Source organism: Anser brachyrhynchus (assembly GCF_964034855.1).
Source record: "Anser brachyrhynchus genome assembly, chromosome: 9".
Lineage (NCBI taxonomy): Eukaryota > Metazoa > Chordata > Aves > Anseriformes > Anatidae > Anser > Anser brachyrhynchus.
Window position 1 is genome coordinate 487621 of NC_137703.1, and position 27940 is coordinate 515560.

At 42.8% G+C, this 27940-nt stretch overlaps 1 protein-coding gene and 1 long non-coding RNA gene across 5 annotated transcripts; one reads left to right on the forward strand and one right to left on the reverse strand.

The window, feature by feature from the left end:
• TSC22D2 (TSC22 domain family member 2) lies at nt 1-25732 on the forward strand. Of its 4 annotated transcripts, XM_080604678.1 has the most exons (5): nt 1-2629; nt 12968-13041; nt 16767-16838; nt 23113-23164; nt 24208-25732. In XM_080604678.1, the coding sequence occupies exons 1-4, from the start codon at nt 645-647 to the stop codon at nt 23151-23153; spliced, it is 2172 nt and encodes a 723-aa protein (XP_080460804.1). In that variant the 5' UTR covers nt 1-644; the 3' UTR covers nt 23154-23164; nt 24208-25732. The 4 variants fall into 4 exon arrangements, with proteins under 4 accessions (XP_080460804.1, XP_080460805.1, XP_080460802.1 ...); XM_080604679.1 differs by lacking the exon at nt 16767-16838 and having other exon boundaries at nt 2-2629; XM_080604676.1 differs by lacking the exon at nt 12968-13041 and having other exon boundaries at nt 4-2629.
• Nucleotides 25222-27895, reverse strand: LOC308199899. Its single transcript, XR_013955085.1, has 2 exons — nt 27777-27895; nt 25222-27632 (listed from the first exon to the last, which is right to left on the reverse strand). It is a non-coding gene; the product is annotated as an uncharacterized lncRNA (long non-coding RNA).
• Nucleotides 27896-27940: the final 45 nt, after the last annotated feature.

Here is a 27940-nt window from a genome sequence, read left to right on the forward strand (position 1 = left end):
GCGAGGGAGCCGCAGTCGGAGCCCGCGCGCCCGGGGCCGGCGCAGCGCAGCGCAGGGAAGGGGCCGCCCGCCCGCCCAGGGGCCGCCGCCCGCCTCCGCCGCGCCGGCCGCGCCTCCTCCGCCCGCGGGGCTCGCCCGCGGCCGGTTCCGAGCAGGATGCGCCTGGCGCTGGTCTCCAGGTAGAGCGCGGAGCAGGGCGGGGGGACGCGGGGCCGCCTGGGCCTCGCCCGGCCGCCGCGGGGCCCTCGGGCGGGGCGGGCCGCGGGGCGCTTCTGCGGCCGCCCCCTGCCCGCGCCCGGGCCGCGCCCTGCGCCCCCCACCCGCCGGGCCGGGCCGTCCGGCAGGAAGCTCGGAGCGGGGCCGCGGCGGGGAGGAGGAGGCGGAGGCGGAGGCCCCGCGGCCGGCGGCGGGAGGAGGGCTGCGGCCGGGGAGGAAGAGGAGGAGCGGCGCCGCCGCCCCCCGCGCGGCCCCCGAGCGGGAGCGCCGCGGCCGGGCCCGGCCGCCCGCCGCAGGGCAGGAAGGCGCCGGAGGATGTGCGGCAGCGCCGGGGGCCCGGCCGGCACGCCGTGACAGCCCGCGCCGCCCCCGGCCGGCGCCGCGCTCGCCGCGCCCCGGCTGCCGGAGCCCCTCCCCGCGGTGGAAACATGTCCAAGATGCCGGCCAAGAAGAAGAGCTGCTTCCAGATCACCAGCGTGACCACGGCGCAGGTGGCCAGCAGCATCACCGAGGACACGGAGAGCCTGGACGACCCCGACGAGTCCCGCACCGAGGATGTGTCTTCTGAAATCTTCGACGTTTCCCGAGCCACCGACTACGGCCCCGAGGACGTCTGCGAGCGGAGCTCCTCCGAAGAGACTCTTAACAACGTGGGCGAGGCCGAAACTCCCGGCAGCGTCTCTCCCAACCTCCTCCTGGATGGGCAGCTGGCTGCAGCTGCTGGCGGGGGAGCTGCCGCTCCGCCAGCCGTGGCCCCCAATGGGGGGGCTGTGCCCAAGAGCTCTGCCGTGCCCCTGCCAGGTGCTGCCCCCGGCACTGCCGTGGCAGGAGGCAGCGGTGCTCAAACTGCCTTGCCCTCCACAGGGCCTTCTGCATCTGCTGCTCCTGGGACGATGTCTCAGACAGTGGCTGCTGCGTGCAGCTCACGCTTCAGGGTGATCAAGCTGGACCATGGCACAGGCGAGCCCTACAGGCGAGGACGATGGACGTGTATGGAGTATTATGACCGGGACTCAGATGGTGGTGGTGTCCTGGGCAGGACTGGAGATTGCATTAGGCACAGCAGCACCTTCGAGCAGGCCGCTCAAGAGAGGGACAGTGGTCTCGGTGCCACAGGAGGTTCCGTCGTGGTCTCCGCTGTGCCAGCATCGGCACATGGCCCTGATTCCATAGCTGACAGTTCCCTTACTGCTGTGTCACAGCTGCTCCAGACAGAGAAGATGAGCCTACAGCAACCTAGTTTTGTCATTGGGCAACAACAGCAGCCGCAACAACCCATAGGTGGGGCCATGCCTCAAAGTACCGCTCAGCCTATGTTTTCTGGGGCTTCAGTAGCAAATCAGCAAATGATGGTGCCACAGCAATCGCAGCCACAGGTGAATACGCAGAGTGTTGCGCAGGCTGGACCCAATGGCAAAGGCATGGCACCTCCAAGTGTAACAATAGGCCAGCCCAGCATGCCTGTGGCACAGCAGCAGGTGCAGCAAGCAAGCATACCAGTGACTCAGCCTCAACAATTTGCTTATTCTCAGTCCCAGATTCCACCACCCGTACATCTATTGCCGACGCAACCTTCTGGTCAGTCTGAATACATGCAACACGTGACAATTATGCAGTCTCAAGGAGCTATTCAACAAGCTACTGCAGGCTCTGTTCCAAGTACTGTGGCTTCCAGCCTCCCTGTGGGCCAGGTGACTGGCCAAAATCCCTCACCTGTGGGAGCACCTGTGATGGGGGTGTCAGCACAGCCGGGTGAAGCGGTCGGACAGGGATCGGGAGTAATGCAGAGCAGCCAGACACAAGCTGGTCAGACTGCCGTTCCGCAACCAGGGGGTGTGGTGCAGCAAGGGATTGGACACGCGGGGGTTGTGCAACAGAAATCTGTGACTCAGCATCAAATGGGTGGAAGCAGTCAAGTGTCTGGAATGCCTGGTGCTCCCCATGCCGTGGTTTCTGGAGTTCAGAACGTGCCTGCGGTTGTGCCCGGTACAAGCGTGCCTAGTGTGTCTACCACTTCTGTTACTATGCCAAATGTCCCTGTTACGCTGGTCCAGTCGCAACTGACTAGCCACACTTCTGTCAGTAGAAGTACCGGTGTTGTCCAGCAGCAGCATGTCGGACACTCCTTAATACAAGGCGCCCCTAACGTACCTACGAATCTGCCACAGTCAAACCTTGGACAGTTTCAGACTCAAGCTCAATCCATAGTAGGCCAGATCGATGATACTAGAAGAAAATCGGAACCCCTACCTCAGCCACCACTTTCTCTTACAGCTGAAAATAAACCTCTTGTGAAGCCTCCCATTCCAGATGCTCTAGCAAACCCTCTTCAGTTACCTGCGAGTACTCCTATGAACAGTCTTGCCAGCTCTGTGTTTGGCATATCTATTCCCGTTGATGGTGATGAAGACAGGTATGAGTTATTTTTTAACGCCATAAAAATACCTTTTAGTAAGGGGGTAAAAGAATCCTTCAACTTACTGTCAAGTTTTGTATCAGTTCATATTTTTCAAAAAGTCTTAACTGAAACTTTACTTTTTTTGAACTGTACAAAACTTAGCAGGGTGTTTAGGCAAGTAGCAAACTGTAGTTTTTCTCGGGCTGTGATTGTGATTATTTTTCTCTCAAAGTAGGGCAAAAAACAGCAAGAAAGCTGCCTAATGCACAAATAATTCATCTTCTGAATCAAAGTGACTGAAAACTGTCTGCCCTCCTACACATAATTGCTCAGTGTGTGGAGAAGTCTGTTCGCTTCTCTCCTTTCCCCTGAAATTAGTATAAAATAGCCAAATGGCAGCCAGGTTAGAATAACGCTCCACTGCTATACTGCACTGTGCCTTGCTGTCTTAGGGCCAACCAGTTGAGGTGTCTCAGAAAATTTACAGGCTTCTAGCACTGATTCCATTTTCTTAATTATCCTGCATTGTACATTACCAGTCAGTAAGGCAAGTACTTGCATCTGGACGGGAATGTAATGTGCTGACGTAGTGGAAGCACTACAGATAACAGCTCTTTGAATGAGAAGGATACCACTTACTCTGCTTACTTGAGTGAAGATGTAGACACAGTGGAAAGTAAGAAAATGTATTTTGAGGTTGTAATCGAAAAATAATTAGGAACTGTTGATTTTAATAATGTAGTGTGGTGTGTAATATGAGAAGGCTTGCTGAAGGGCCTGAGAGAGGGACCATAAATTTCTTTGATTCTCGTAGACTTGTCAGACTGTTCTGGAGGGTAGCATGATGACTAAAGCTGTTCTTACTGACTGCTCCTTTGAGAGAAGACTTCCAAGGAAAGCAGAGTTTGAGCATTGAGTTAATGTCATTAACATTTATTGTTGGGGTTACTGCATTTCGGGGGAATAAAACACATGGGTTATACTTGTTTGTATCTTCAAAAATAGGAATAACACCTTTATGGAAAGGTCTGATGTGCCTAAATTATCCTTTAGGCCTTCCCTTCCTGTGGAAGAACACCAGACTGTGTGATAATGCTGTGTTGCTTCGAGTGCTTTTTAGTAAAGCTGCTGCGTGTGTGGGGTCAGGATGTCTTGGATGGAGAAGGTACCCCAAAGACAAATTAGTGTTTTAAGAGTTAGTTCTGCAGTAACAATGGCCTTGTGCTCACTGGAGCTTTGCCTAGCTTCGTTTGAGGTGGTAACCTTACTGATACCTTTATGCAAGCAAGAGCTGGCTTGAAGGCAGATGAGTTCTAATTAAAGCCATAAAAGACTTAGTTATACAGTTAAATTTTTCTGGTGGTCGTGCCTACCTTAGGAGGGTTCCTGAGAAACTCTTCATAGTGCCAATAAGGTTTGATTTCAACCTGGTATTTTTAATAGCTCAGTATATTATCAGAAAAAAAAGCATGTTTTTAATCATGTTAATGACTTTCATTTTGCATAGCTTGTAATTCTTAGTGTTTATGTAAGTGCAGTAACAGGCGTGACGGTGACAAGTGAATCCCTTACCTGATGGTGAGGGGAAGACTCGTGTGACTTAGAGCTGTAACCTGCAAACTCTGTGTTGGGTACTGGTGAGACAGGTCTTGGTAGCCATGCCCTGAACAGTGATTTTTAAAAGTTATTTTCGTATTGTTTTATTTGAGGTTAAGCCACCTTGCAGCACTGCTTCGTACATTGTTACCTTCTGAAGCTTTCTCAGAAGTGTGGCCACGAGAGCCGCGAGTGAGAAACAGGAACGGATCGGAGTGCAGCGCGTTCTTTGTACGTGCTGCCTTACGACGTGCAGTAGGGAAACTAACTTGTGGTTATCTTGAAAGAAATGCGTACTTCTCAGTTGTCTGCTTCTGCGCTGGGTGATAAAACCTAGTCATTTGCTGAAGTGGTGCACTGAGCAGGAGCTCTGTGGTGCGTGTCTGCCAGCTTGGAATAGCTTTATTTAGTAGCAATGCTGGTAAGTAATGAAAGCTTACTCTAAGCAGGCCTACGCATCGCACAAAGTAGAAGATGGAGATCTAAGTTTTTACTTCCACTGTTTCCAGACAAAGGAGAAAAGCCTAACAGCTTGTTAAATGCTGTTTTACCACTTAATTTATATTTGCTGTAGTCGCTGAGCAGGCTTTGTTATAAAATAACTGCTTGTTTGCTGTTTTCCTCCTTCTCCTGCTTTTTTCCTCTTTCCAGCCATTTAAATTACACCATTACTCCCCTGGGCTTATTCCCAGCTGCTTAATGGTCTGAAACCAGTGGTGAAATAGTTAATGAAGACCTTCAAGTGTCATTAATAGGCTGAGGGTTGACACTGCGATAAAACTAATAGGGCGCAAAGGGAGCTTGCACATTGTGAGTCACTGCTTCAGGCTGCCTGCGGGTTCAGGAAGTTAACGCTTGGGTTTGTGTAGAGAATTTACTTTGTGATTGCAAGAGCTAGAAATTCTGTGGAAGGCATTTTTCTTTTCAGGCTTAATGTGTGACATTAAGGTTGTAGGTAGGTGTCTGCATTTCTTCTGACACCTTTGACTATATTTAAACATTTTTACAGGCTTGAAACTTCACAAACTTGTATAGATTATTCTTACAGTACTCTTCTAAAATAATGATTCATCGAGGAATACTGTATAGCTCTAGATATCCTGAGTTCATCTAGTAAGTCGTTCACCACTTCAAATATGAAGAGGAACTATTTGGTAAAATAGTTTAGGAAGAGACCTCTTTCAAAACAGACCAAGAGCTATAGTAAGAGACAGAGGCCTATATAAAATGCTGATCAGCTCCAATGTTGTTTGAAAAAAAGTTCTTTGTATTATTCCTCTCTTATGGTCTACTGTTTTAAATTGTCCTACGTCTAAAATTGGGGTGGAGGAAGTGATGCATACACACATTGAGGTGTGAGGAGATGATACATATATAGAACTATTTATCTGTAGATGTAGAACTGATTTTTTTGCAAGATGTGTTGCCTAAAAACCTTCAATTTCCTGCCTTGATAGTCCATTACACTTTTATGATAATATAAATGAAACTGCAGTTCCTTGTGTTGACCTGCTGAATAATGATGAATTGAGTAACCATGAAATCTTACCGGGGGAGAGGGAGTCCAGAATAAAAAAGCCTTTGACACGTCACAGCCTTCCTTTAAAAAGCAAAGCTCTGTTACTTAATTTAGGTATCTAAATTGCTGAGATGTTAAAAAGAGAAATATATTCTGTACAAGTTATGAAGGATCTACTGCATAACAATTTTTTCCTCTCTGTGTGTCTACAAGTAGAATAAACTGCAGCAGTATGCAAGGATTGAGGAAATGCTACTCTTACTGAGCTAGATGTGGACATTGCAATCCACTTTGAGTTTAATGTCGGCCAAATACTATGAAAACAGAACTGGATCTTGTGTTCATATCGACTGGTCTTTACGTGCTGGTCTTTAACAGCGGTATGTTTCAGGATCAGTGTATGTCAGTTCCTCATTCACCTTTATGTCCATGTATACCCAAATTTGTAGCTGACAGGCATAATGTTCTAGCTGGTTTAATATTTTATTTTGGCTCTTGGGGGAAAAGAAATATGTTGCCTCTGTTAAAAGAATGTTACTGAGAAGGCTTGTTCAAACCTCCTGCATGTTTGGCAGGCTTTGGGGGCAAAATATTACTAGGCGTGTTGGAAAAGGAGCAGAGTATAGATCACTTTCCAGAGATAGCTGACCAGCTTGAACTGTGCCGGCTGTATTCCAGGAATGCTAATGAATGGCTGCAATTGTGGACTGTCTGCTACAGCAGCTAAACTGTTGAAAACCTGGCTATACAGACCTCTTCACAGCATACGTCTCTCTGCTCAGTTAAATCACTTTTTTGTGTAGTGTACTAATTGTTGCTGACAAAGTATAATTGTTGAAACTAAGCTCGTGAGACCTTAAGGAAGAAAGAAACGGCATAGGCATGGACGTAACTTTGGTATCAGCTTTTTATGTATTGCCCTCGATGCACATTTTGTTGTACTCCTGAAGAATGAGTGTTCTGCGAATGCATACCAGTAAGCAGTACTTGAACTGCATTATTATTGAATTCTGTCCCTTTCTTCACTGTGTTTGTGAACTTATTAAAACTCTGGACTCCACTGCAGCTACGGATCTGAACGTTTTCATCTCCCCTAAAGGGTTCTGTGTAAGAGGGTTTGCAGAGGCAGGTGAGAATGAAATGCAGGTGTGCTCTCAAAGCGAGTGCCTTCGGGTCAGTGGCCAGAACTACAGCACTTGGAACACAGTTGACATGGGACCTCCGAGGTGAACGGTACAGTTGGTGATATCAAACGATAGTTAACGCAAATAAAGCTGCAATTGGTTGTATTCATGTCTTGTACTTTCTATAGCAAAAATTCCATAAGGTAACACTAATGCAATGTTTTCTAGATTATGGAAAACTTACCATGTTTTGTATTCTTGAGTGTTGAAAGGCATTTAAACAGAAAATTGTGATTGCTTGTTTGACAGTGCTGTTTTCCAGCTTACACTTTTAAATGCCTTTGTTAAGGGCAAATCCATACAGTCTTAAACCTAATGAGGTATAATTGTTTCAGATGAGACGGTTATTAAAAGGAAGAAAGGGGGAAAATACTTGTTTAAATTTGTGAAATTTTTTCAATTCGGCATGTTTTGAAGACTGCAGTATACCAGCTCTGAAATAAATGGTTCTCTGTACCTTATACTCCCAAGTATTTTGCTCAGCTGCTGTAGGTTTGTTTTTTTCTACTCACTACAGCAGAGTGCAAGTTTTCCATAGTCAGCCTCTTTCTCAATGCTGTTTTGTATGATAGAAATAACAGCATATGTTTCATGGGAGCTTTTTGAAAGCTCTTATTAAAAGCTGAATATTCAAGTCTTCAGGTTTGTTGAGCTAGGCAGGACTACTGAGCTACTGCCAAACTACCGGAACTGAAATTGCTCTCTCAGACTGTGTGTCCTCCCGAGTTCCTGATAATCCCTTACAGCCTAAAGGGACCGTGAAGGGAAAAGGAATTGTTCCCTGTGACTGTACTGGATATTGAGTATCAGCCTGTTACATTTTGATTTTTTCAGTTATAAAGCTGATGATTAATAGCTCCTACTGCTCATGAAAAATACCAATTTTGTTTATGCATTTTGTGTGTTAGTAAAGATTCTTTAAGATTCTGTGAAAATTTTACTGCCAAAGTATGAGTATTGTAGTCCTGGTAGATAAATCTAGATTGTCAGCACAGGTTGCTTGAAGTGCAGTGTCTTCATTATTCGTCTTGAAAATCTCTTTATTTTTAAAATTAAATTATAAATTCAAACGTATTAAGTTCTAGTAAATTCTTTGCATTACAGGATAATCTATTTTTACTCACGTAAGGCAGGTGAGTTGCCTATTCTGCCACATGAAGGACAGCTAGATGCTTCTCTTCTTATTTTGCCTGAAAAAAATTATTCTGGGAGGTTTTTTGTATGTATGTTCACCCTTTGAAGCTAGGAATAATATTTGTATCATGACAGCTTGATTGAATTATTTTCTCAGTGCAGTGAGAAGGTGGCAATACTAATCAGTATAACAGAGTGCTGTCAGCTGTCTAGCACAATGACAGCTGGCCTGTTGGTGTGGTGCTCATTGGAGTTTACAAACTGAAAGAGATCTATGTCAATAGCAGAAGACAGCTACAGAAAGGGACAGGCTGGATTTGGAGGCACCTCCAGGTCCTTCTGCCCCAGCAGGGCTGCCCAGGGCCACGTCCTGGCAGCTTCTGAAGGTCCCCAAGGAGACCCCAGCACCCTGTGGCACCCGCCCTGCACAGAAGCATTGCCTGGGGGCCACAGGGAGCCTCCCTGGCTGCGGTTTGTGCCGGGGCCTCTGCCCCTGGTGCTGGTTTGGAGGTTGCAAGGTCCTTCAACACCTTGACCAACCTTACAGTGCCTCTTTAAAATAATGCCTTGAAGCCAAGTGGTAGCTCTTGTGCTGAGTGTGTGTTAGTTATAACTTCAGCTGAGCGTGTGCTTGCATGAAACAGGTTGTAAACAACTTGTAAATGGTGTAGAAAGGCAAAGAAGTAAACTTGCAAACTGTGCCATACATAGTCTAGATTCTAATATCTGCTTAAAAAGCTAAGTACTTAAACCTGTTCGCTAAGAGATACTTTCTTGACCCATGTCACATAAATAAGGACAGGATTGTGCTGAGTCTCCTTGAAAGTCTGTTTTCCTTTACTTTTTTTTTCTTTCTCACAGATCTTGAAATAAATATTGTTGTCAAAGAACAGGAACTACTAGTATTTATTGGTAGCTAAAATATCTTAAACTGCTGTACTGTAACTTCACATGCAACATAGTTGGGGATTTCAATTTTGGGCTGTTTTCTATGAAAATTAATGTTCTCAAGCAAACTGTTCACTCTGCAATGCCTCTTACGTCAATAATCAAACTGTTTTTCCTTTCATCAATAGGTTTGATGAAATCTAGTTTGTGGGCAGAGCAAGCAGTAGGAGCCTAATCCTCTGTAGTAATAAGTTCGTATGTATTAATAAATGCTTTCTTCTTCACCAGCCAAGCAGAGAATAGTGATCAAGTAATTCTCTTATATTGAGAACTGAATTAGTATGAAAGGAATAGTTGAGTTTCAGAGTATTTTTCTTAAATGTAAATGTAAAAGGTGAGCACTACTTGAACTCTTAGGCAAAGTTCCCTCCAAGAATGATTGCTAACCTAGTGCAGTTACAGACCACTGTTATTTAGTTACATCTTATGATGAGGTGCCTCCCTTTTATCAATTCACAGCTCTGTATACAGGAAGCGTGCTGTCCCACTGTCCTCATTAATTTTTGCCAATATAATTGAGCTGTAACTCTTCCTTCATAGAAACATTCATTCATGCTTTCAAAGACTGTAATAAAATCAAGAGAAGAGTCTCCCTTTTCATGTTCCTGTGTTCTACTGATCTTGTATATACCAAAAATTTGGCAGGCAAAAGCTACAAAGTGAAATTAATCAGAAAAAGCCTTGAATTTACAGGTGGCAAAACTTGGTAGACCTGAGTGAATACTTAGGTATAGTTGCACCTAAGACATCTCATCTGGTTAGCTTCTGTAAAGCAAATGTGCAACAGACTTGTAGGTATTAAATATTAAACTACTTAAATCAGTTTGAATTTAATGTTGCCTCAAAAGGTTCTGGTATTTTAGACACGATTTTCCAGAGTTGGTAGTCAAATTCTTTAAAAAATAAATAAATACTCCTCACAAACAAAAGAAACACCACCATAACAGAAAAAAGGCATGAGAAAATCAACCAAGCAACCAAAGTGTACACGGGGAAAAAAACTTCCTATTTGATACTAATGGAGTGCGGAAGTGAGGCTGGGTCACCTTTTGTCTCACAAACCACTATCACCTCAGGTGTGTCTGTTCCACAATGCTATGAAATGGTATCTGGTCTACTTTGGAACAAGACTATCAAGGACTTTGAGTATGTTTTAAAATGTAATGGTGAGTCAAGTAGAAAAGTGTTTTCTGCAATTACTCATTGCTGTAACAAGTAGAGTAATTGTTGGCATCTCTCCTGTGTAACTCAGGAGAATGGTGATCCTCCTTGGGAGGGCATGGTGGAGGTACCAGTGACTGCCTTGTTCAGAGCTGTGCGCTAAATGCTCAGATTATTTGCTGTATCCCTCTGCTGTGACCATTATTAATGTTGATCTCACCTGCTCAGTCCATGCTGTATTCTCACTTTCAGTTCTTTTAAGTGTTTTTACTCTTTTTCCCTAGCGAATGTCGGGACTGAAGAATGTTACAAGTGTGTTTCAGAGATCCAGGCCCCCAGAGCAAGGGCAAGCTAATGCCATCATTTCAACAGACCAAGTAGATGGCAGTGAAATGGCTCTGTCAGACTTGCTTACTACGACCACTTGACAGTCATCTCATTCACTTTCTCCTTAGAGACCTCTAGTCAGTACAAAAAAAAAATTCCAAAATCCTCTTGGTGGAGAAGATATGGGCTGCTGCTCTGATCTTTCCTATGGAAAGGAATAGGCAACTCTGGTAGGAAACTGTAGTTCTTTTCTCATACTTTAAATCCAAACATCAGGACTTTGAGATGCAGCTTAGTTGAAAGAAAGCTGTTAATGTCAGACTGTTGCATTTCAGGTGATACGTGCTTTAGCTCATTAGCTGCAGTTTCATCATTTCTGGAAGAGTTGAGAGGGAGTGCACAGCTTGTTTGTAAAGCATCTGAAGCATTGCTGGTGCTGCAGACAGTATCCTGATTGCTGCTGTACAGTACATCCGGCTGTTCTTTCATCAACATCTTGAATTATGTTGCAAAACTGCTGTTAAGCATGTCCTATGTTAAGTGATTTTTTTTAGCAGTTAAATTTGTTTCTCTTGATTTTTCTGGTGGAGGTCATACCTGTGCTGAACGCTTTGTTTCCACTTCATGATACTTTCATTCACAAGTAGACTATGAACCAAAAAGTCCATGGTGGTTTGGAGCCACTGTCCCAAAAACAGTCATGCAGGCTGCTAATTTAGTCAGCCTTTCCTGTCACAATAGTTAAAATGCATCTAAAACTGAATGCAACAGTCTAGTTCTTGCTGTTTTTCTCAGCATATGTATTTCAAATATAATGGCTTTAAAGAAGGATGTCAATGGAACTACATAATTAAACACGACTTGATAGTTTTAATCTTTTTTCTCCTCCTTTAATTCCACATTGACTGCCCCAAGTTTAATATTTGCCAAGTCTCTCATGTAAGCTTTGTACTCTGGTTACTATGTTTTGTAGGCAGAATATCAGGAGATCCCACAGTTGATTTATAGTAGTATAAATAAGAAGTGGAACAGTTTTTGAAAGAGGAGTGGAGAAGGAATTTTGTTATTAGGCTAAACACAAACTTAAAATACTATAAACTTTGCGGGGAGTTTCCTGATAAGCTGTTGTCAAGTGACAACAAAACCCATGGTTCAACTCCTAAAGAAACCACCCCAACATCTGAACAGCAATTGTAGTCAGTCCTTACAGGTTGTAGCTACTAGTTACATAGCAAGCTACTAGTGAAACAGCCTTTTGGTGATCAGTACAGCAGGTAACTGAAAACTAACTTCTGTTTCAAATGCTTCTAGGCAATATAATCTTGTATAAATTTTAATTTTTTTCTGTGCTTTGATAAGTATGGCTAAAGAACGGTTTTATTTTACAGATGCGTAGTCAGGTTCCTATAAACTTCCGTGCAGAGGATAAAGAAAGAGAAGCTTGCTGCTGTATTTCCCATCCTTCTGATGCAAGAGCTTTACTCTATAATTAATGACCTTCTAAGAACAGGAACACAAGAATACAGGATGCTTTACTAATACTTTCTAATCTTAACATGCTGCAATATGAGCTTTCTGTGCAACTAAGAAGCATTTTATGTTAGTGATCATTCTTCACTTTCCACCAGAAAAGTAAATGAATTGTACAATTGAAATGAAAGGCAGCTTGGTTTCAGAGTATAAACTAGTCTTTCTTTACCTCTTTCTATTCCGTTTCATAGTTAAATTTGATTCCTGTAGAAATTGATTCTATTCAAAGGAATAACTTTAAAGTTCTTGCTAGTGATCTCATGAATTCTCAGAGAATTGTGAAAGATGGGCCAATGGGCTCATCTGGGGCTTTAAAGGCCTGAAATCTTTTGGAGCAATGACTATTTGATCTCTTCTAGAATCACCAAGGATGGGAATTCCACCAGTACTGTAAGAATTCTTTTCCATTCCTTACTGTTTGCGTGGAAAACAATTCTGATGTGTAATATAAACTTCTTCTGCATGTTAAAACCCAAAAACTCATAGTATTTTTGTTGTGCTTATACCCAACAAGTATGAGATTTTCTTTTCCTTTGCAGATATTTTAAAGTACATGAAGCCTAGAACTGTTTTCCATCTTTCTTCAATGCTTAATTTCCCTACTTGTGATACTGATTAATGGGGGGAGAGGGAGGGAATGGGGATAACATCTAGTGGTCTTACCTGAACCTTGGTAGGTTTGTATCCTTCTGGACAGTTTGCAACTAAAACTGTAAGAAATCTAAGTTAGGGGCCAAATGAAACAAGACTTCAGTTAGTATGTGCATAGCTTGTGTAAGACTGAAGTATCACAACTTCGATACTTCTGCAAGATGTTTACTTCTACTTAGATTCTCTTCTGTGGAATTGCACTGAACTACTGATTCCATGTTTTGTAGTTGTGCAGCTGATTATTGCTACCAGAGCATAATACTTCATGCTTATCCTTATTGAATTGCATCCTTTTTATTTCAGACCATTGCTCCAATTGGGCAAGATCTTCCTGAATTCTATTCCTGCTGTCCAGAGTGCTTGCAGATCATCTGCAGGTATAAAGATAGTCTGTACTCCACTGTCCAAGTCATGGATTAAAGTTTCTTATAACAGACTCGGAGGAGACCCCTGGAGAGCTCTGGTTGATGCATCCTTCCATTCTTCCACTGAACTATTGGAGAGCCACGTGTACAGAGTAGTTGATTAATTGTGGACCCACTTTGAATAAGCCATGATCTTAATTACAAAGATGTCATGCAAGGTGGCATTAAAAGCACTACTAATCTAATAATAATTAGATCTTCTGTGCTCTTTCTATATGAGGCCTGTTAATTTTTTTTCATAAAGAATTTTTGTTTCACATAAGCTTCTAAAATGGCAATCCGTGCTGGTTTGCTGCTGTATAGGTAATAATAGGTGGTTCTATTTTGCTTTGATTTTCATGTGAGGTATTGAACATGGGTTGTTTGACCTGTTAGTTTCATGTTCTTCACCTTCACAGATGGGTACTTTGGCGTTTTTAGTCTTCTGCATCATCCCTGTCCTCAGTTAATCACTGATCTTGAGACAGAACTGTCTGAGGTGGAGTGGTATGACCTTTTATTTCGACACCTTGAAAAATTCTTGGTATTCTTCAGGAATTCCTCCTTTTGTGGCCTTTAACTGCTGCTGTTGGCCAGTAGTTGGAACATGCTTGGTTGCGTAATAAGCAGCGATGCTCCTAGTCTTCCTTCGGAGGTGGGAGCTGGAAACAAGGCCTCTGTGGGTCGTGTTGGTAACTGGTACTTCCAGAGCCAGTAGCCTTATTCAATTGAAAAAGCATCTGTCTGTGTACCTGAAAATTTGCCAGCTTTCATGGGCATGCTTTCTAGCAAAGCAGAGCTCTCGAGTAAAGTTTCAATCTGGCACATGCTTGCCCTGATTAACAGCAGTGGGAGCGAGGATACCCTTCTAAATCCTTCCAAATGTGAGGTGAGAGTTTGGATATGGTTTAGACTTCTGTTTTAAAGGGACAACTTGATGTTTCAGGTATGCAGAGAACTGTTAAAATTGTCATCCTTTAAATTTAGATCAAGTTTCTGTCATGCTAAAACTGTTGTTAAAAATGGTAATTCTGGAGTGTGTAGAGAACATTGGAGTTTGTGAGCATTCAGAGGAAATAAATCTGCCGTAGGACTTGATCATAGAGAAACAGACTCTCACAAAGTGAGATGCAGTTTGAATGTCTAAACTTGCTATGCTAGTCATCTGTCATAGTCTCTGGATCTAGAATCAAGCCTTCCTTGGGAACACCTGTTCTCCAACCAGAGATGGAGAAAGAAATGCCTGGCGTACCTCCTGTGGAAGAGGAGGGGGCTCCTCTGGTGAAGCGCTGGGGACCCCCTCTCTAGCTGGCTGTTGGGCCCCGCTGTGCAAATCTGCCAGCAGCTGGGACTGAACCGTGGTGCCTGCTGCTGGGGAGGGAGCCTTGGGAGTCGGCGTCCCTGGTCCGGGCCGCCCCTAGGTGCCGTGGGGACGGTGTCAGAATGACTTCTGGTGGTGTCAGAATGACTTCTGGTGCTCCGGCGGTTGCGCTGCAGGGTAGGCTGCACTGCTGCTGTAAGCAGTTTTCTTGATTGTTTCAGCAAGCTGAAAGGAGTTCAGATGCTTCAGCAGTCTGGAACTCAACCATCAGCTCAGACCTGCATGTCAGACATCAGTTACCTCTCTGGATTTGCTTTTTGGATTGAGATAGCGCACCACCCCCCATTGACATCTTGTCGAGTGAGATATAGCTACAGAGTAGAAAATGTTAGTTGTCTAAGGTAATATACCCTGCTGCTGAGATTTTTTTGTAAAAATGAGAATTTAACAAGAAAACTTGCTCATGCTTTTCCAGATATTTTCCAGATACTTGCTTAAGAATTGTGAGAGTATAGCGCATATAGCGTATCAGTGCAAAAACAGATAGTGTGAAATACATGCTGTGTGGTTGTAAGCCACAACCTTTCAAAGCTAACAATAGCAATAGGGTTTTGTATGATGCAAGTAAATTTATCTTGGGAGATAAATGACTTTTTGTTTACAGTCAATTTATGAGGAAGAGACTTTTACATATGCATCGGGTAACTTAATTAGAAGAGGTTGGGCCTCATCCTTCCTTTAAGCAAAGGAGTGCTGTTGTATCTGCAGATGTCAGTTGCTTTCTATGTTATGTCCCTGTATCACTCATATGTCCTTTACCTATTGTGCTGCTACGTACTGCTTCTCCCTATAATTACTTGAATTAATTGTCACTCAAGTGTGTAATACTTAGGAAAACATAAGTTCTAACACGAAAGCATGGTGTTTGGTCAGTTTGATCAAGCAATGTCTGTACCAGGCTTTAAGCTAAATTCATGGAGGGTAGAGAGTTGAAGGTAGGAGATGGAGTGACAAACACCACAAGCAAGTGATTCCTGATCTTTGCTGAGAGATGTGCGTTATTAACTACTAACCTTGCTAGGCTGTTTGTATACAGCTGTCATGGGAATCAAATTACTTCAGGTTAATAGCGTCTTATGGTGCTGTTTCTGTGATGTTTTCTTATGATTTCAAGTATACATACAGTAGTTGTGCTTAAATGGAAATAATTACCTTGAAGACAGTTGTTTTAAGAAGTGTTCTTGCTGCAAACTTAGAAAAGGGATGGACACCTGTGCTTCTAATGTTGGTATAAGCTTCTGATCTTAAAACTGCCTTCAAAAGGAAGCTGAGCCAATACTAGCTCTTCTGAAGATTGTTCAGCTAAGCTGTCAAATTCTTCTCCAGGGCTGGCATAGCTACACCAGTGTCAGGATAAACAGCAGTACTGATGAGTTCCTAAGCTTAGCTGTAACACTCTGATACAGCTACTAGCAATGGAGAGTTTTGACTTCGTGCTTCCTCTAGTATCCTATAAGCAGTAAGTCTTCAGATGAGTGTTTGGATAATTATGGTCTTCAAATTACACTCTTGGTATAGCTGCTATCTGTGGGCAAATACACACCAAACAAGGAGGGTCAGGCTGTCTTATGGGTTTGGCACTGGTGACAGAACTTGTGCCACCGTGTCCTGTGCTCAGAAAAGTTACCAGTCTGCTGGAGCTTTGCGAGAACCAGGGCAGCAGCTGGTGCGCTCAGGTTTACGGGTCGGCAAGGGGCCCCTGAACAGCAGTTGGCCTGTTGTGCGTCAGGGGAAGCGTGAGGACAACTGTGACAACCGCTTACAAAGTGAGCGATATCTTAGATTCTGTATTTCAATTTTAACTTAACCTGTTTTTCAGTTTTAACTTAATCTTTAGTAGGTTGAACGTGGCCTATTTAGCTCTGACTTGGGGTCCAGTTAGAGAACTCCTGTGTTTCTAATATAAAGCAGGGTGTTAGGTAGAACAGATACACTGGGTAGTGTTCTAGAGACATTTTGTGAAATGCCTTGAATTTAGGTATGTATAGCACTAGGGTGCTATACAGGTTACCTATAGGAGACTGTCAGCATTCTATGAGATGTTTCATTAATAGCTTTTACTGTATAGTCCTTTACAGAAGCAACTTGAAATAGCATGAAAATTAGTAGGAAATACGGAATCAATGTGTCTTTAATGGAAACTCATAGAAACAGTAAGGACTTTCAGCCATTGAACTTCTAGGGATTCTGCAAAGTCTAAACATGTGGACAAAAACTTAACCTGTCTGGATAGCTAAATTATTTTGGTAGAATAAGAGTTAGTATTTATATTATATATCCATTTTCAATATCTCTGTTTGATTCTTGGATCTCATAGGAATCCGTCAACTGCATTCTACCAAGCGTTCCATTTCAACAAGTTACGTGAGTCAAAGACCTTCTGGGATAGGTATGAATGCTTAAATATGGAATGCATACATGCTGAGGTATGCATGAATGGCTTTGCTCTATGCAAGTTTCTCGTCATTTCATTTGCGCAGAACTGTTGCTTGTGTTCAGAACTTCATGTTGGAACTCTGCCTGGAAGTCTGAAAGCAGTCATGGAGTTGAAATATCTGTAATGAAACTTATAACTAAAGTCTGAAATGCTATTTTTCTTCTTCCTTTATTATGCATGTATAATAAAGTATAAGCTGAAAGAGTTTAATGCTGGTCAGCTAATAGCTGGCCTTCAATAAAACATTTTACAGCTTCCTTTTCAAAAAAAAAAAAACCACAACTTTGACATTGTGACTCTTAAGTCTTATGTCAGAAAAAAGGTTGTGAAAATGTTGTTGATAAAGTTAAAATTTTTCAGGCATGAGGCCAGGAAAGGAAGCTTAGTGGCTTGTTTTCATTCTGCTTAAGTTAAACTAGATGGGTAACAAACACGAACTGTGACGTGGTATGAGGACAAAGTAAGCTTACTAAGTCGGCTTTGAATTCATGGCGAGAAACTGCAATGAAGTGCAACAAAGTCATATTTGTTACAGATATGACTCGCCAGAGATGCATTACTAATTCGTCAGTAGCTGCAAATGGTTTCTTTCCTGCACTTTAATGATTTTGAAGGTTTTTTTTTATTGTCAGCATTAAGTCCTAGTGATTATGTGACTTAATGTTTTGCGATGCTCTGGCCTGTCACAATACTGCTTAGCAAGCTCTGTGGAGTATAGATCTTTTTTTTTTTTTTAAGTATTGGTAACAATTTCATCACTGTACTGGCTGCATTTGACTTGAGAGGCTCTTCAACTTGCAAAAGCTTAACTGAATCCTTTTAAAGTTTGCTTGGCAATAATTTGTATATTTTACAACACTGATGCTTAAAAGTAATGCTAATGCATCCTGCTGTTTTTTGTTAAAATGCTAGCTTTAGGCCAAGTTTCAAAAGCACATCTTTCTTTTCTTGTACAAATGAGTATTTCTGTGTTAAGCTCTGGATGATGCCATTTCTATGTATTTACGGGACAGTGGTAGTATTTATGTTCAAAGACTTATTTAACTGAAGCAAACTTCATGGCCTTGAGTACAAGTTTGGTACATAAACCAAAAATGCACTTTAAGGTCTATCATTTATTTGTTTCTCTTATTTTTGTCTATAACTTGAAATAATCCTTAAGATGCAGAAGTGGATTCAAAAAACCCAGACAACTAAAATTGCTAGTGATTACAACTGAGACAAATGTTAGATTCCTGTATAATGTTCAAAACAGGCACAGGAAATGTGGAATACAGGAGGAAAAAAAGCAATATAAGTGGCTTCTGAAAAATAGTCTTGTATCTTTGTTGAACACTTCATAGTGAAAGCATTTGTAAAAATGTTGAAGTAACTTCATCAGGGTTGGTGCAAGTATTTCCAGTGAAAACCTGGCAGGGGAGCTGAAGCCCGGTCCGTGCTCCCTCTCTGGGCTGTGGGCACGCAGAGGGAAGCCCCAGGAAGGATGGAACCGGTGGGCAGGGGCAGCCTCCAATGCCAGCAGGAGCCTGTGCTCAGGCCTGAGTCGTCTGATGGCAAGTTAAGTGTTTTGGGGCTTCTGTGGTCTCAGGTTTGTGAAAGACGTCTCTGCTGCAAAACATGGAAGTCCTTCTGAGTTCCTCAGAGTCCCTGTTTCCTCATCCCAAAACTTAGGGGCTCACATACTGCGGAACATAATGATCTTAAACCTGGTCGTAGGCTTTTTAATTACCTTCTGCAGCTCCTTCAGAAACAGTCTGTGAACCTCAGGGATTTATCTGTTAGGAGAATTTAGAGCAAACGTAGAAGAAAATCTTCCTCTGTAACTGTAGTATTGTTCTGAACAAATATGGATTATTCTCCTGTGAGCAGCCATCTCCTGGGACTATTTGAAGCCAGCAAAGCTGGCTACGTGCGATCACAATAGATAGATATTGCTAAAAATTCTTAACTAAAATAGAGACAGGTATTTCTCACTAATACACGTTGGCAGGGAAGAGTGATGGTAACATTCAAACTGTTAAATGTTAGTGAAATGAGGAGCCCTGCAAATGTTTTCCCTTCTTAGTTTTCACCTAGGCACTGCTCAGGGCACGAGTCTCATCAGTCTTTTTGACTGGCACTATTACTTCAGAGGATTAACAAGAGGAGTAATGGCTTTTTGGCATATCCATATGAGTCTGGATGATTGCTCTTCTGGGGCATGGTTTCCTTTGTGTGGTAATGGTAGCATAGGAGCTTTATATGGATTTGCCTAAAACAGCCATCGTTGTTGGTAAACTTTAATTCCAAGCAATATGATTAAGTTTCCATTGCGTTTTTATGTGAAGCATTAAACATTCATGAATTTTAAGTGTTGCAGGAGATCAGTTAAACATGCCTTAACTCCTTAAAGAATAGATAAGGCTTCTATGGGTGGACTAAATAGCTTGGCTAGTGGTAAGACATCAAGAGGGGCATAGTTGACTATGGTAACTCCCCAGTGAGGGGAAAGAACAAGTTAACATGCGTATTGTTTTAGTTTGAAATTCACTGACAAACAGAACAAATACGGGCGTGCTTTGAAATACCTTACTTATCCTTTCAGAAAGGTTACTTCAAAGTTTCATTTAAAGTGGTAACAAGGAAGGAGCTAGGGGAGGTCACTTAGTTCAGGGGTGTCTCAGATTGTGGTTTATGATGCAATCTTTTCCAATTTCAACTAAAACAGGATAGATCTAGTGCTAAAGGAAGAGTTACCGTGTGTTAGCCATGGGACGTGACTTGCTACCATCAGGGTACCTCTTGCTGTTTGTTCTGCAGGTAGTCTTTCCCGCTCTCACACAAGCTTCAAAATTGGCTTGCAACATCCTGTCACTAGGACTTGCAGTCTCATTTAAATGTGGGGTGCTATTACCTAGTGTAGTACTTGACAGTGCCAAAGTGGGACTGTTTATAACTCATGTTCCTAATGCATTTAATTTCGATATAAAATACGTGCACTACTGAGGACTGGAATCTGTAAAAATGAATGTTCTTTTTTTAAGCATACAGAGTGAGTTAAGTTGTAAATGCCTTTCTTTTGAAACTTAGATTCTTAGTCTTTCTACCTAGTTTTCAAAACGAATTTCGAAGTTGGGTACAAATCTCTTGGAAGGACGATGGGTCTATCTAAAGTCACTAATGGTGAAAATACTAGATTGACCACAGTGGTGCTTGTTGAATTCACCATTGAAATGGGTTATAATGCATACATATGTCAGGTAGTGCTGAAGGTTAAATTTTCCTCCAACCATTAATGAAGTCAACGTTAAGGCATTAACTTTTTTTGCTGTCTCCCGATCCACTGATCCTCAGTTTTTACATCACTTATTCACTTTCCTTTGAACAGTGTCATTCAACTTTTTGGAATAGTCTATAGTAAGCAAGTTTTCATGAACCATAGAATTACACTTTACAAAAAAAACACTTGTTTGATCACTATGGAATACCAATACTTCCCGTAATTTATATACTGGCATATGTTGTGCTAAGAGGCCTACCAAAGACTTGTTTCACATTATTAGAGCTTGTTGATGATACTGAAGCCTCTTCTTAGTAACATTTTTCCATACTTGTGGGATACCATATCTCCATAGGAGAAATTTTTGTAGCAGTGAAGTCAGAATTACACCAAGGTTTTAACAATGCACTGCATTGTGGAAAGTGCAATTGCTCTACATTAAATATAACGTACACTAGAAATCAGATGTGCACCTAGACTTACCAGTTCTCTTCTTGTTTTCTTCATTTGTATGTACATGGTTGTCCAAAAGGCTTCTTTTTTGTTTACAAGGCATTTGAAACAGAATAGTGCTGTTCTTGAGTTGTATATATATGTTAATATTTTTCCTATGTAAAGAATTATGAGGTGCAAGCTGTAAGTATTGGATAAAACACTTTTGGTCCAAAAGCTGCATACGTGATTGTGTGCTATAGCTAAGCAGTGTTATCAGTCAAATCTAATTTTGCCCACGGTCTTTTCAAAATAAAATGTGAAAACTATATTTAGGCCACCAAGATTTTTGAAATCATCTAAATGAGGATTTCTCAGATTAAGCAGGTTTTTGTCTATCTGCTGTGTATGATAGAAGGGCTTTTAGAGATAGGTGGTTAAAAAGCAAAACTGTAGCTGTGAAAACCGACAAAGATTACTGCAAGTCTCACCTTGGTGCGGTGACCTTCCCTGGCCGGTTCCCTCACCGCCCGTGGCAGGCCGTTCCCCCCACCCGTTCCAGGGGTCTCCCGTTCTGCTGCTGGAAATACAACACAGCAGAGACATCTGGGAAGTTGTCTCCTGTGAGAGCAAGTGCTAGCGATCGTGACGCTTACAGCTGCTTGTAGGTTATTTTCTCTGCTTCATCCTGGCTGGGTGCTCTGTAACGTACTCCAACCACGATATCTCCCTTACAGGCCTTTCCCCTGACTCTTACCCAGGGACGCTCGGCCCTTCCTAATGCAGAGGGCTACCCCACCGCCTCTCCTTCCCTGCCTCTCTCTGGAGGAGCCTGTAGCCATCCAGCTCAGCGCTCCAGCTGCACAAGCCGTCCCACCGCATCTCACCAAGGCCTAGGATATCGGAGCCCTGAGACTGAGCTGAAAGCGCCACTTCCCCCCGCTCTTTTTCCCCCTGCTACGTGCATTTGTGTAGAGGCATTTAAGTTGAGCCCCTGTACAACTGGAACACATTTCTTGTTAAATACGAGTTCAAGCATCGTAGTTACAGATTACAGGCTTTGTTTACTTTACCAGTAGAGGCTGTTACTTTCTCAGTCTCAAAAGCTAATTCCCTTTACTTGTAAATGATTGGTGTTAGGTACTGGCTGTTTTTGTGGGACTCTGTAAAATGGGCTTCTCTAAATAGTGACATTCTTTCAGCAGCGAGGCTTTGTTTCATGTACGTAACTCATATTTACGACCACCTTGCTGATACTCACTGTAAAAAGCCTTAAGTATTTTTTCTTAGTGTGTGGTATCAGCGAGTGTTACGTATTCTTAATGGGCAAGTTTCCAAGCCTGACTGAAAACCTTCCATTTTTCCTGCATGTTAACTTGTTTTTTAACGTGGCTGCACACTACTGATAGCAACTTCCTCCTCTGGTGGAGCGTATCAGTAGATACAACTAGCAGGCCTGGCAAGTAGTCCAAGAACTGCAGTCTTGTGTCAGACATGGAGCTGTGGAGTAAAGTCGGATCACCAGGACCTAGTATAGGAGGTCAGGCAAGGAGAGTAAGGGATGACAGAAAATGCACGTGGTTTGAATTTATTCTGTGGCTGCTGTGGATGTGTTCCTCTGCTGAACCCTGTCGTATCCCCTGGGGTGGGCTACGCCTCTTCTCCACCTAGAGAATCAGTCTGGAGGAGATCAGGGGACACCCCCTGATTTGTGTTTCTATATTGTGACTTGAAAACAGCCAGCCTGCAAATATTAAGACCTGAATTGCTGTAATCTGGTATGTAAAGACGTAGTTCAACATCTTGTTTCCCTCAGTAAATACCTGCTTTCTTGTACCGATGACTGAGATGTTTTGTCGGGCTGCACTGCATTAGTGTGTCTTTTGGAACAAGACTGGCTCATAGCTGTAAGCAGGCAAAGGGCAGTGCATTTTTTTTAGATCGTTAAACATGATCCACTGAGAATTCACTGAAACTGAGTAAATGTTCTTGTGGAGTTCCGGGTCTCTGGACATGTCTTACACTCCTATTGACTACTGCTGCTTGGTTGCAAAGTCGTAAAGACAATGCAGATCCAATTATTTCCTAATGGGAAGTAATCTTCAAGTAAAGCCAGAGAACAAATACTATACTTCTTTTTCTTCAGTGCTTTATAAAAGCAATTTAGCAGAAATTAAACTAGAGGTAAGGACCTCATGAATATCCCATGTATCCCTGTTTTCCGCAGGACAGAAAGCTGAAAAATGAGGCAAGGAATTAAAGTATTTATTCTACTGTCTATTCAAATGTACTTTCCTGTGTGTCATACATGTAGTCCAAGAAATTACAGACTGAAGGAGCAGTGTCTCTCAGGTGCTCTAACTGTACTAGGCAGTACGGCCATGGGGACAATATGTGATTATGTATTGAACCTTTGACACCGAAGCTCTAGCCTTTCAGAAAACATGTTCTAGGAGTCCTCTGGGTGCCAGTAGGTGCAGAGTTTCAACCAAATGATACGGTAATGCTCACAAAGTTTTCTGTTTATGTTTACAGTGCATCTGGTGCAAGTGTTGTTGCCATTGACAACAAAATAGAACAGGCAATGGTAAGTAAAGAAACCCAAGCTATTATTTCTAATAGGTTCAGCAGTTTGTCGTTGAGCATAAGTTTCCAGCTGTGTTGTCTTTCTACGAGTCAGTAACTTTCCTTCAGTTGGGTCAGACTGAGAAAAAAGGATTTGTTTGAAGAAAGGATTTTCTATATAAGCTATGGGATGACCACAAACAAGGTATTTCACTTTAACTTAAAGTGACATTTTGCTTACATACTTGTCACTTATATTGTTGGCCCAAAAATGTTCTTAAATGAATTTTTATATAAATTTCTGTGAACAAGCTGAGACTGAATTTAAAGCAGTGCTGAAAATAGCACGGGTTTCTTATTTTAGTGATGTTCATTTCTGGTTTCTTCATCGTCAGTTCTACTGTGCCATCCTTCACAGTTAGTTCAGCTTCAGTTAAATTCAGTTTGATTTTTTTTCCTTGTGCTGATTTAGGGGCTTTCTTATTTCTTGATTTTTCCGTACACCTCAGTGCTTGGGATTCAACACTGGACTCCTACCACCAGGTCAAAACTTCAGAGCTGATGCTTTCATTCTGGGTAGCTGCATAATTCTAGGGCTTTGTCTTCAGCGTGACTGAGGTGACAAGGCTTCACGAGATGGCAGGTGATGGTTTACGTGTACTGCAATCCTGCCTGTCAAAGCTGTTCATGGGAGAGAGCTTCATTTAAGCAGTTAACACAGGCCTCTAAGGCCATAAGGATAGGAAAGTACCGGAAGGTTACTGTTAACTTTGTCAATGTTCCTTGTTCTTCAGTGGGGGGTGAGGTGGGATAGAAGTCAGTTATAACAGAAACATACTTAGGTTGCTGTGTGCTAGAACTTAGTTATTGTTGAATGCTGCAAGCAAAGCTTTGGATGTATGGGCCACTTTATAGTGAATTAAAGCGCTAGGTTAACTGTTCTTGAAGGCTAATTTGTTCAGGCTAATTATAAATTATTACTTATAGTAAAGCAGTGAATTCTGGGCTTGGGGTGGAACGGAACTGTTCTTTCAGTTGGAGTAACTGTCAACTTGTTCTTTGCAGGATCTAGTGAAAAGCCATTTGATGTATGCAGTAAGAGAAGAAGTGGAAGTCCTGAAGGAACAAATAAAAGAATTAGTTGAAAGAAACTCTTTACTTGAACGAGAAAATGCACTGTTAAAATCTCTTTCAAACAACGATCAGTTATCCCAACTTTCAACCCAACAGGCCAATCCTAGTAGCACTTCACAAGCGCAAGCAGTGATAGCACAGCCTCCACAGCCAACACAACCTCCACAGCAGCCGAATGTCTCCTCAGCGTAAAGCTTTCTTGCCTCGTTTAAAAAACAAAAAACCTGAGAGCAGTCTGTCCTTGTGTGCCACTGATGTTCTTTCCACTTTATATGAAAGCAAGTAGCCATGCTTCTGTTGTGTGTTTGGCCTTTTCAGTATTAGACAATCATTCTCCAAGAGCTTTCCCTCACAGATAAGTTATGAAGTGCAGTTGGTGTCCATTATGTCATCAGTGCACAAGGGGAGTGGTAGACAGAGTTGTTAATGCAGAGGATGCATTTGCTTGGTGTGCCGGAGTGAGGTCTTTAAGAGCTTTGGTGGCTCTCCGAGGTTTCCATTACCCATGGATTACTTTGAGCCTTGCTATCTCGTAAGTAGTAACAATTCATCTTAAGAGCCACTGTTCTTTCAATATAAGTAACATTTGCCTACATTAGTTTCATTTATTTGTTTTATTTATTACAGGGCTGCTATTTTCATAATGTACATGAACAATGTCACAGAACTTTTTTAATTTTTTGATAAATGTATGTATCAGTAAAATGATAGATGGGATTGCGTTTAATAGATAAAATGTTTAGGCAATAATTGAACAAAAGAATCCTGGCATATTTCTAACACTAATGGCAATTTACCTTTGGTATTTATTTACGGTAGTAAAGATCCAGCTTGAATGTAAATTTTGTATAGAGTGTAAGTATGAAGACCATAGTGCATCTGTACAGGTAGTCACCAGTTATTGTGATATAATAAATAATTGATGGGCTATTTTGATGAAGAAAACTTCGCTCATTTCTGTTTCTACTTTCTAATAGAGAGAAATTGCCACGATTCCTCTGCTTTTTGACATTTCGTATAATTTTTTTTTGGGTGGGAATAAAAAGCTGTGAAATTGTTCAACCTACTTTGTAACCAAAGAAGCAAAGCTGTGTAATTGAGTTTTTTATTTTATAATGCACATTCTTTATGTATTTTTATTTAGTGTTTTCTCATTCACAACTTTCTTTGCTGTCTAGCATGATCTGCATGACCTATAATCTTTGAACCACTTTCGTACCTCATGTTTTTATCCAGCACTCTTATTGTAATATGTAATAGTCTGTGAACAATGTCAAATAAAAAAGAAAGAACAGCTGGTGTTGGTGGAGCTGAGCTAGTGTGCTATGCACTAGTTTAAAAAATGAAGTGAGCCATCTTTTGTTCATTTAAAATGGTGTTTTGAATTTCGTATGCAGAAAACGTTTTGTTACATTGCAGATTTTAATGTATTTAATAAATGCAACATGCAGATTAAGTGCAGTGTATACTGAGTATTTAAATTAAAAATGTACATTTCATAAATACAGTTTCAAGCGAGACCATCATTTGTGTAAACTAACACAGTGTGTCAAATTGATGTATAAATATATATTTTAACACATTTTCTGAAATTAAATTGCAGTTTTGAAAATTTGTGGCTGTAGATGTGGTTACAAGGTAACTCTATTCTGTAGTTTTTTTATATTCTGTATTTTTTTAACAAAACAAAGACAACTAGGGAGCCAGTAATGGAATAATGCTGGCATTCTAACTGCTTTTCTTGCAATAATCTTGCTGTGGTTTTTTTTTGGTGTGGCTTTTGAGGGGTGTTCTGGGAAAAGCATAATTCTAATGCGGTCAGTGACTCTACTGGTTTGTTCTTGTACCAATCACTGTGTGCTGGGGTCTTGAAATGGTTTGGTATCTTGGTGACATAAAGCCAATAATTTACTTTTGAGAAGGTTCTACGAAGAGCACGCTGCACAGCGCATCTCCCCCAAGAGCAGTGTGGGGCACAGCTGCGAGCTGCTGTTCCAGAGCAGGCGCTCTGGTTCGCTTCTGGGCCTGCGCCTGTTCCTCAGCGTGCCAGCATTTACCTCCGTGTCCTCACCCTGTGTTTGTCTCAGCTCTGGTCAGGTTCATGTGTTAGGGGAAAAAAACAAAACAACACTGGAAACTGAATTTTGGTCCCTTCCCTTCCTCTCTGGTGTTCGACGAGTTGACAGCACCACCCCTTTCTGGTAAGCATCTGTTCACAGCACAGTTCAGAAAAGGGTGTGTGTGCGTGTGTATAAAAGTACGCACTGGTGTAATACACTAAAATATCTTCAGTTGTAGATTGGTGCTCTTGGCCTGCTATAAGCATGCATGTAGTAAAATAATAGCTTTGCATACAAATTGGAAAAAAATATTTTAGTAGCTAAACTTATTTCCCTCAAGTGTGAGCAAAAGCTCTCTGGCTACACAGCAAGGATACGGATATCTTGAGTTCCTGTCTGATATGATTGGCTGGTAAAATAGACAAATTTTAGGAATTATTTGTACAGGAAGTCCCCCCTTCAGGTGAGTAATTGATTCAAACTTCTGTGAGGGGAGCAAACTATATATGCGGTTACACTGTGTTTCCTGTTCTTAAGGATTGTAAGCAGTAAGGAGGCATTTGAAACATTGGAGTTGTCGGTGTCCTGATGATGGTAGAAGTAGAAAAGCAAGCCTTTTGGACTGAGAAAAGTCCTACTCATTTCTGCATTCGCTTGGAGCTGGTTTCTATACATCTCTCCTTGCGTAATTCTGTAATCCTGTTGCGTGGAGTTGCCGTTGTGCGAGCTCTGCCCTGAAAGGACAAGTAGATCTACCTATGGGCAGGTGAAAAGAAAAAAACATGTAGTAAGGTTGCTGGAAATGGGGGGTGAGACAAAGGTTAAGCTGATCCTGTTTCTAATCCTTTGCTTGCTTTGCTCCGGTTAGGGGTTTTTGTTGTTTGTATTTAGCTTTTCTCCTGGTGTTAAGTTGTATTCAGCTGTGAATACCGCTGCTTGCCGTACTGAGAATGCTATAACGTGGCAGAACCGAGTTCGGAAGATGGTCTTTGAATTGCTGCTTTCTCTGGAGAGGACGTCTGAGGCTGCTGCCTGGAGAGAGGAAGGAGCGGCGGCTCCTCGGCGCGTGATGTTCGTCTGGATGTTGTTAAACGTTTGGAAGAAGGCCTCGTTCACCAGCGATCGCGTTCCTGTCGGGCCGTGCGGGCTGCGGCGCCGCTGTACGGCCAGCCGCGGGCAGTCGGCTCCCCCCTGCTGCGCGGCCCCCCCTCGTCTTCGTGTGACCGCGGCAGCGCCGGCACCGCGCCGGCACCGCGCCGTGCGGGCAGCGGCGGGGGCTGCGGGCAGCGGCGGGGGCTGCGGGCAGCGGGCTGCGGGCAGCGGCGGGGGCTGCGGGCTGCGGGCAGCGGCGGGGGCTGCGGGCAGCGGGCAGCGGGCAGCGGCGGGGGCTGCGGGCTGCGGGCAGCGGCGGGGGCTGCGGGCTGCGGGCAGCGCGCGCACGGCTGGGCCCGGCGCCGGCGGCCTTCGGGCGGCCTCGGGGACGCGGCCGCGTTAAGGGAAACAGCTGCGCGCTGCCGGGCGCCTGGGAGGCGACGCCGTCCTTCGGTAGGAAGCGGCGCCGCTGCGGCTCCTCGTCTCGGGAATTATCCCGTCGCTTCAGCGTA

Bases quoted from the DNA above. Each gene is read 5' to 3' on its own strand.
- TSC22D2 (XM_080604676.1), top strand. From the start codon at position 645: ATGTCCAAGATGCCGGCCAAGAAGAAGAGCTGCTTCCAGATCACCAGC. The intron at 2,630-16,766 runs GTATGAGTTATT...TGGATCTCATAG, and splicing joins GTTGATGGTGATGAAGACAG to GAATCCGTCAACTGCATTCT. The intron at 23,165-24,207 runs GTAAGTAAAGAA...TGTTCTTTGCAG, and splicing joins ACAAAATAGAACAGGCAATG to GATCTAGTGAAAAGCCATTT.